General features: G+C 38.2%; 1 protein-coding gene across 2 annotated transcripts; it reads left to right on the forward strand.

Moving 5' to 3' along the window:
• Positions 1–47: 47 nt before the first annotated feature.
• si:cabz01007802.1 (apolipoprotein L6) lies at positions 48–8,799 on the forward strand. 2 transcript variants are annotated; one of them, XM_026352799.1, is made up of 10 exons: positions 48–484; positions 1,127–1,174; positions 1,488–1,547; positions 2,418–2,492; positions 2,619–2,681; positions 5,066–5,143; positions 5,237–5,276; positions 5,355–5,400; positions 5,593–6,007; positions 6,895–8,799. In XM_026352799.1, the coding sequence occupies exons 2-10, from the start codon at positions 1,136–1,138 to the stop codon at positions 7,360–7,362; spliced, it is 1,284 nt and encodes a 427-aa protein (XP_026208584.1). In that variant the 5' UTR covers positions 48–484; positions 1,127–1,135; the 3' UTR covers positions 7,363–8,799. The 2 variants fall into 2 exon arrangements, with proteins under 2 accessions (XP_026208584.1, XP_026208583.1); XM_026352798.1 differs by lacking the exon at positions 48–484 and having other exon boundaries at positions 492–1,174.
• Positions 8,800–9,488: the final 689 nt, after the last annotated feature.

A 9,488-nucleotide genomic window follows, 5' to 3' on the forward strand; every position in this document is an offset into this window, starting at 1 on the left:
CTAGATTAGTTGTTTTCCTATGGAGCAGTTTTCATTTCAATTTTAATTTCACTTTCACAGTATTTGGTTGCTTATAAAACAAAAACAATTTTGCCTCTTTTCAAGTATGAAACAGTTGAATTTTAAACACGAGCAGCACATAAAGAATAAATTACACATTAAACAACAAATGATTCATTTGGGAACAGACGGATCAGGATTTCCTTCAGGCCCCAGCTGCTGCTCCAGCTCCTCTCCGGGTCCAGTCCTGATCCGGAGGGTTCACTGGGAGCTGCTGCTGCCCGGACTGGAGGGGAAACACATGGACGACTGATCAGACCTGGACACGAGTTGTCTTTGTGTCTTCAGTCCACTCTGATGTAGATCCTGTACATTTACAGACCTCCTCCAGCTGACCGGACTCTTTCTGCTCGGGTCGTGTCGTCCAACATTTCTCTGCTCGGACACAGAGGACGATGCGCTCCGGGGACTCCGTTAACCAAATGTGGGTTTTTACCTCGTTTTACGTGTCAAAGTTTGTTGAATGTTTTGTCAGTTAAAATAGTTGTTAGTGTTTTTTTTCTGCTTACAAGTTCTGTCCACCCGTTTGGACACTTTTATCCAAAAGAAACACTGCAGCTAAATCGCTGTAACTTTCATTAGCTAATTAGCTCTGACACGCCCGGAGCTTTTTCCACGATGTTTACATAAAGAAAATATTACTGAATTAAAGTTGTAAGGTGGATAAGATGTAAGCCGATTTGTTTAGCGAAGCGACTTTGTTTAAAATAGAAGTCAAATCATACTTCACGACTTGTTTTTAACTTAACAAGTTTAAGCAGTATCTTAAATTATAAACGTTTTGAACGGAGTTTGGTGAGCTGGTCTAAGCTGGGAAAAGCGGACAACAGCACTTTAGCTCTACACTTTTAGCTTTACAAATCACAGCCAGCGAGGCTGTCAGACTTCATATTTACCACCTGTTAATGTCAAAAATAGTTTGTGTTTCAGTATAAACAGTTTCAGAGGAGATAAATGCTGAACAGCAGCGGCTTCACGTCCACTTGTTAAAGCTGCTCGGAGGAGGAACTTGGTGGGACATGTTGTCTTGTTTACACCTTTAACTGGGAACTTCATACTTCACCAGGATCTGAACATGAACCGACAGGATGCAGGAGTCTCTGCAGCTTCACAGGTAAATGCATGTAGTGGAAAACACCTGGTGCTACAGGTCCTGTCAGACTGCATCACTTCATTATGGAAACCAACTGAGCTCCATACAGAGAGTCACACATTGGAAATGGTTTTATAAGTTGTGAATTGTTTTGTCGCATTTGACACTGATGCTGCATTTATATATATATATATATATATATATATATATATATATCCTTATTAGGTCTCTCTGTGAAGCTCTGACTTGAAGACAATAGAAAAAGAAAAACTACACACTGTTGTGGCTGATGGCTCAAGTAAATAACTACTTGTATTAAAAACTTGCTTTGCAGAACCCTGGTCTGCTCAGAGGGGTCATGCAGAGGCTCAACCCGTTCAAGTCCACTCCCCAGGTAACCACAGCACTGAAGGTGTTCCAGTGCTAACTATAATATGACCTGCGTCACGCGGTAGGATGTCCACTGAGCTGTTTTTACTCACACAAGTGTCCAAAGCTGCATCTTCAGTCACTGCAGCAGGGCGTGACCTCAGAGTCTTGTCAGATAGGAAAACCATGAAAAGGATTTTGTCACATTGTATCAATATAATAATGTGAATATAACACTATTGGGAAAACAAGTAGTTTTTTATTATAAAGCTGGTAACATTTTGTCTGTGAATAAGTAACCTGATGTAGTTTATTTGCCCTTACCTCCAGAACTTCACTGGCTTTAAACAATAAACTATTATGTACTCACTACATAAGTGATCCACATTGCTGCACCGCATGACTTGTTTCTTCACAACTAAAAATAGGGGCACTGTTATTTGTCTGTAAACAAGCTCACAGAGTAAAAATGGCTGTGACCTTCACAGTAGAGTAGTTGCTGAAAGTCGCACAGTAAAAAAATAAAAAAAATTAATTTCCTCGTCGATTGAAGTGGGGCCTCTGTATGTTTGAGAGTCAATAAAGACTGTCAACTTGTTCAAGTCTGTCACACAGATGTTCACACAGATACTGTACATTTGATATTAAAAAAGTTTGTTCCAAACGCAGCTTCAGATCTGACTTACTGTGGATGTAACACAGGGACATAAAGTAATTTAAAAACGTGGAACAGTTTTTGATTTCCAAATACGTTGAATATGCCATTTTGACATTTATTAGTGTATAGGATTCTGAAATTGACTCTAATTTCATGAATCTGGAGTTAATATGTACATTTAATGAGGCGTCATTCCGATGAAAAATTGTTTCCTCACTGTCACGTCTGGGTTTTTAGGTTCCAAACAACGATCCTCATGATGATTCTGCAAATCCACATGAGACTGGAAAAGAGTCAAGTCAAGCCAAACAGGTAGACTCCAGTGTGTCCCATTTTGACTAAACCTCTGATCGAAATAAACCTGACCTTCTAATGTTAAACTTTTAGTTGAGTGATTAGTTTAAGTTATATTTGTCTACTTGTGTATTTATTCATTAGAACCCGGGGATGTTCTCAGGAATGATGCAGAGAGTCATCCCATTCATGTCCTCACAGCCAAAGGTACTGTATGAATTATGATATGAAGACTCTAATAATTCAATATTTAATGGATGATTGATTATATACAGCCCTTGTCAGCTTATTACTGAATGTTACTGACATAGCATGTTTTTTTCTGTCATATAAATTTCCAGGACACCCCGCCTATATGCATACATATACATACGGAAAGAGTTTCAGTCCATTTGTCTGCCTGTGGTTGCATAAATTATGTGTTAAGTGTTTTCTAACAGCACATGGAGAAAGCCTAAGCTTGGTTAAAAAAGAATGCTGTCACACTGCGATCTGCCAGTGTAATTATTACTACTGCCACTAGATGGTGCTGAACCAATATGAGTGATCCTGTCCTTTAATTGTTTTTCACTTACTTACACTTAATATTACCTGTCAGAAATGGAAGAAACTGGACGTCAAGACCTTTCTTTTTATCTCTTCTTAACTGTGCTTTCCCAGTTAATTTCCAGTATGTTCTGTTTCTTATGTCTTACCAGGAAAACCAAACTATTCACAGTGAGCAATGCTCCAACTCTGGGCATCTAGATGACGGCATCATAGAGAGACGTGTTTAGTTTTAAATATTTAGTTTTATATTGCGGTTTGATGTTTTTTTAATATACTGTCTTAAATTAATCTAGATGGACATTTATGCTGTAGATCTAAAAACATAAACATGACCTCTGGTTACCCTAAACTGCCTTTTAACAGTAATAACTTTTTCTTCATACTCAAGATGACAAGAAAATGTGTTGTCTAGCCATACTGGTGCCAAGTATCTGACAGGGGAGAAGCATATGACGTCAAACCCTGTCACAGCACTTAGGTGTCTTTCACGAAAGTTATTATCAGTCATGAGGCAGACAGGCGGTTCTAGGAAAAAAATGGATGTCACAGCATTTAACGTGATCCTTCCTGGTGTGATGAACCTAAAAACAACAGTGTAGTATAAAGAGCTTATTGTGATCTGTGAGTCATGAACCTGTTGAACAGGAGAAAGAAAACTATGTAACCCCGTAACTTCTCCAGCCTGTTTGGTTACTGTCAATAACAACAGCTGTTACATGAAACAAATTATACTGCAGCATGTTAAACTGAGGTTTAACCACATTCAGATTCATTACTTTAATTAACCATAATAACTACAACGAAACTTAACACTAGGAGCTGTGTCACAGTGAATCCCAGTGCCCCTCGTTTGGATCAAAATGTGTCTAGTTTGTACTTTGCTAGTGATTATTTTCAGCTTTCAATGGCCTCTGCAACAGTGTCATCGATTCTCAGGTACTGCCTTAGGTTTGTCAACAATGCAGCTGTGTCAGTGCCAAGTTCCTAACAAACAGGTAATTCCAAGTGCTGTATATGAAAGAGTACACATTGAAACAAACTCAGGAACATTTAAAAGAACACCGAAAAGAATATTAGAAATACGTTGTACAATGAAGTTGTAACTAACGTTAGTTAGTTAATGAAGAATGTCGAATTCCAGCATTGAAAATAAACCAAATGCAAAGACAGGCTAAAACAAGTGTGGTTTTCAGGTGACTTAATTCAATTAAATTTTTCAATTCAGTTTTTTTATAACAGAAAAACACAACAGATGGCATCTAAAGGCACTTTACAGTGTATAAGAGTTAAGACCTTAGAAAATATGACTGTAAAGACTGTAAATAATATAGAAAACATGACAACCCCACTTCAGGAGCACTAAGCGACACTGGAGAGCAAAACCTGCTTATTTTCCCAAGTATCTTGATTTCATGTTGCCTAATACATATGTCTATTATGTACTATGAGAAACTTACCATGAGGTGTCCTTTGACAAGATACTGAAACCCCAAAGTAGTGCTGACATACATCTGGCAGCTGTCCAACTGCAATTTCCTCCAGGGGATCAATAAAGTTTTCATTATTATTATTATTTATGAAAAATATTAAAGTAGGACAGGAAAGACCCACCATGCAAGATGCATGCAGTTCATTTCCTCATTCAGACATAAATAGCTGTAGTTCCAGGAGTGTTTTTCCTCGAAGGGACGCTTTTACCCACTGCTGGAAATATCAAATGCGGTAGTGCTGCTTTTTACTGGAATGAATGTTGTACATCATAAATGTTTTTTCCTGCTTTAACTGTCAGTGCTATTATTATATAACTTCAAACTATAGGGTAAGTTTATAACCGCAAACTAAAAGAAGCACTTTTTTTGGACTGATCATCAAAACAAATATATTTATTGCAGAGAAGCAATGTTGCAGCAGACCACAATGGGTTTACAGGCATTCTTAAGTTGTGGACATAGGGTGCGGCAAGATGACATGACGTGATTAGCAGACCTTTGTATAATAAATAACAACTTAACTTAACAATGTTTTCCTCCTCTCTGTTCTAGGAGACTGCTGAAGTTGAGACACTACAAGTGCCTGAAGTAACAGTGCCCAGTGAAAGAACAGCCCTGGACCCTCTAGATGTATGCTGATTTTTTTGTGCTTCATGTGCAATATTGTTAAATGTTGTAAATGATGCTTGCAGAATCAGTGAGTCAAAATTTGCTCATTTCCAGGATGAAGAGGGCCTTCTGATGTGGTGGAGAGCAGCAGAAAGTATGCTTGCTATTTTGTTTGATTAGTGTTAAACCCATTTACTTGTAGTTCACAGTGACAATTTCTTTTCTGGGTTAGGCTGGGAGAAATGGAACGATGCAAACCAGGAAGATGAAGCTGAAGAGTAAGTAAACATCTTATACAGAGTGAAAATGAACCTTTTTTAAGGCCTTAGTTTAGCTCTAGTGTCTTTCAAAAGTTTACTTTCAAGCTCTAAAGTTCATATTTACTTTACTAAATTAAGTTTTGTAGGATTCGATAAATCCAGTGCATGTTTTTTTGGTTAATGTAGTGTCTTCTATTCTTTGTAAAATAGGGTGGTTGAACAAGCAGCTGATCGTGTCTTCATGGCAGCTCGTCTCTTCGTTCGCTTTTTCAACCAGCGTGGCGCTTCACTACAGCAGCGTATTCTGGAGCTCCTCGCCGTGGCCGATTCTGCCGACAGTTTCCATAAGAAAACAGTCACAGCCAGTGTTGGCGGAGGGCTCGCTAGTGTTGCAGGGTCTGTCACTACTATCACCGGCCTCATTCTGGCACCGTTCACAGCAGGAACATCGCTCATTGTCACAGCTGTAGGCATCGGTGTAGCTACAGCGGGAGGGGTGACGTCTGCTTCCGCCAGCATCACAGATACTGTCCATTCAAAGACAGATCGCACAAAGGTGGAGAAGATGATCCAAGACTACCAGGAGGAGATGAAGGACATCAAGGAGTGCCTGGAGTTTTTGCAGGTCAGAAGATACTGAAGAAGACAGGTTTTAAGCCAGTTTGTTTTAGTTGCATACAATATCGCACATTATAATCAGTGGTAGGAATTTGGAATTTTGTGGTTTTCTGCATTAATTTGATATAAAACATTATCTGATCTTCATCTAAGTCATTATAATCTGCCTAAAATAATAACACAAAAAAAACATATCTTTCTTGTCTTCATCGAGATCAACTATAAAAACCTCATAATGTTAGTGGAAAAGTATGTGAACCCTTAGAATGATGACCCCAAAAAAGCTAAGTGTACTCAGGTGCTAGCACCTGACACAGTGTCTTGTTAAGGAAATTATTTTGAGGGTGTGGACTAGAGCCACTTTCACAGAAGAAATCCCCTCATACCTCTTGAGTTTACTCCGCACAAAAAGATTCCGCTTATGTGAGCCATGCCTCACCAAAAAGAACTTTGAGAGGATCTACAATCAAGAATAGTTGATTTACATGACGCTGGAAAGGGTTACAAAGTGATTTCAAAGAATCTCCACATGGAGACACAATAGGACTGTAGCTACTCTAGCACAATAAACGGTCATTATTGAGATAAAGAAACAACCCTGAGAGACAGACAAAGATTAGAGGGCATCATTGGAAATGGTCAAGTAGGGAAAACATTGAAGTAGCAGGGTGTCTTTGTCAAATTTCAAACATTTTCTTGCCACTGTATTTATGGATATTTATGCCTGCTGTATTATGGCTGAAAGCTGCAACAACTTGCTTAAATGTTGAGCAGCAGTTGGATTAATAGGAACTGACAGCCAAACAACTAAATCTCTGCACTTCTAATCATCAAAATACTGCATTTCAAACATAATGCTCACTAAAAAAATCTCTCCTCTTATCTCCCTGACAGGTAGGGATGGAGGTCCTTGCAGAGTGGAACTTTGAGAATTATGCTGAGAGCATTTCGAAGAAGTACCTAAACCAGAATGTCAAACATGTAATGAAGGAGGGTGGCCGGGCTGGGAAAGCTTTGGTGGTCAACACAGAGAACCTGATTAGTACTGTTCAGGTCCTTGGAGTGGCAGGTGGTGCTGCTAAAGCCACTCAGGTGATGAGCATCACCACTGGAGTTATGTCAGGTCTTTTCCTGGCTCTTGATGTATTTTTCCTGGCAAAGGACTCCATGGAGCTGAAAAAGGGCGCAAAGACAGAATTTGCAGCCAAGATCCGAGAGGTTTGTAAGGAACTGCAGGACGGGCTGCTAGAGCTGAACCGCATTAAGGAACAACTGCAGAAAATCATGGATGGGACAGAGGAGGAAGAGGATGAAGAGCAGTTGGAATCTGATCTGAAGAAACCTGTGAAGCTTCAAGAATAAAGGACAGAAATATTCAGAATCCTAAATCTGCACAGAGGAAACCCTAAAAAGATATTGAGTTTTAACAGAAGTGGGATGTAGTTTAGTCCATTATACTTTTAAGTAGCTGCTTCATAGCAATATTTAAAGTATTTACACTATATAAAATATTTATATTATTTAAAGTAGTTCTTTGAAATATGTAATTTTATGTAATTTATTTCAGCATGTGTTTGTTAAATTCCTGTCAATTTCTCTGCAGTAAAACAAGTTGTTACTTATCTCTCTCATCTATTTAGTATCACATTTCTGATCTTGATTGTGAAAGGTAGAACTCAACAGACCAGTAAACTAAAGATTGTTAGATGAGGTGTGACTATTTGCTCAGAGAGTAATAGTTGCATGAAAGCCAAATTTAAATTTGTGTTGATTGCACTCTGATTATCGATCACTTCAAGAACTGAAGTAAAAAAAAACACACTAGTAGTATAAAACCAAGCATAAAGCATAAACAGAACTGAATGTGTGTGGTACTATAAGGAATGCCTTGTCCAGAAAGAATGTAAATCATTTCACTAAGTTGCAAACTAGAAAATCCAGGTTGAGCAACCACAACAACATCTGCATTTGTTTCTGACCTAATTAAAATCTTGAGCAGGAACAAGTTGGTCGATAAGTTCAATAGGTTCATGTTTCTTTGGGTGCATCTTAAAACCCCACTTGCATACCTAGACGTCTGTTGAACTGGCATTTGATTGTAATTCTTTTGTTCACTCAGGTCTCAAAGGAACCTCTTACTTAAAGGATGGTAAAAGGTTAAGCAGACGTTTTTCTGGAGTAAAATTTCCCGTTTGTGCTTCTGTGAACAGTGTTTATTTTTTTGTTGTTAAATCGTGACTACAACATAGTTACACAATGACTCTCCTCTGACAAAACAATCTTGCAACAGGACATATTGTAGCTGTATTTGTAAATTAGTCATCATGCATAATAACAGCAAATAGCAAATCTATAAACAACAGGAATATGGCAGGTTGAAAGTACACCAACTTTCAGTACACTACCTATTTCTGATCTGTCCTTCAGAACACTTCCTTGATACTTCACTTAGTTTAGTGTGTCTTTTGTTTTTCTCTGGGTGATCAAGTCAAGTTTGAGAACTTTGGGAAGCTTTTACCACATCTTGAGATGCACTACACAAAGCAATGGCCTTCATGCTTCTTGAACCATGTCGTACTATGACTCATAAAATGAATTAAGAAAGAAAAATGTTCAACAATAAGAGGTTGTTGGACATTAACCATGTGTTAGTGGCAGTGTAACATGAGTGCTGCAGTGAGAGTACAAGCAAAAGACCCATTAAAATAACAATCTTATGTGCACACACCTCATTTTCTAAAGGATGTGTATATTTTATGAGCAAATGCATAGTTCCTGAAAATAAAATATTCAAGTTCAGTTTCAGTATTGTACTAATTAAATAACAAACGTATGATCTTTTTTAAACTTGAGTCACAGGCCGATCAAATGCAAATTTCTAAAAAAAGACCAAAAGAAGGGGGAGGGGAGTCTGCAGGATGGAAAAAATCACTACAAGGAACTAGTCTAACAAGGACATTTACTGTAAAGAAACAAAATCTAGAATTGACACCATCGTTCCAATTGTGACCAGGTCTTTATCATACAGACTTGAAGAAAATGCAATCAAAGGAATTAATAACATAAGTAAATAAAAAAAAATCTCCATGTGCTTTTATCAATACACTAAATATTGAAATAAATATTTATTTAAACAGCAAAGTTAGAATGTCCAACACTCAGTGGATCTAAACGGAAACAAGTCACTGCATATTGTCACTTCTACCCTAATCAGCCTTTAAATCAGAAACTTATTGTTTTTGGTTCAGGTGGGAAACTGTACATGCTAATGAGGCTTGGGCAATGTTTGATGCTCTCATTATTTTTCATACTTAACGCATTCCTCAAGGATTCTTTAAATAGTATTCTGCTTTTACCCTCTGGTCTTTTACCCCCCCACCCCTTTTCCTGAAGAGCAAGTCCAGTGGGTAAAGATCCCAGGTCTTGCTACACCAAATCTCCTATTGTAAGTCTGTTTCTGTCTTCTTGTGCCAGTAGTGCTCTTTCCT

The sequence above is a fragment of the Anabas testudineus genome, chromosome 18 (assembly GCF_900324465.2).
Source record: "Anabas testudineus chromosome 18, fAnaTes1.2, whole genome shotgun sequence".
Lineage (NCBI taxonomy): Eukaryota > Metazoa > Chordata > Actinopteri > Anabantiformes > Anabantidae > Anabas > Anabas testudineus.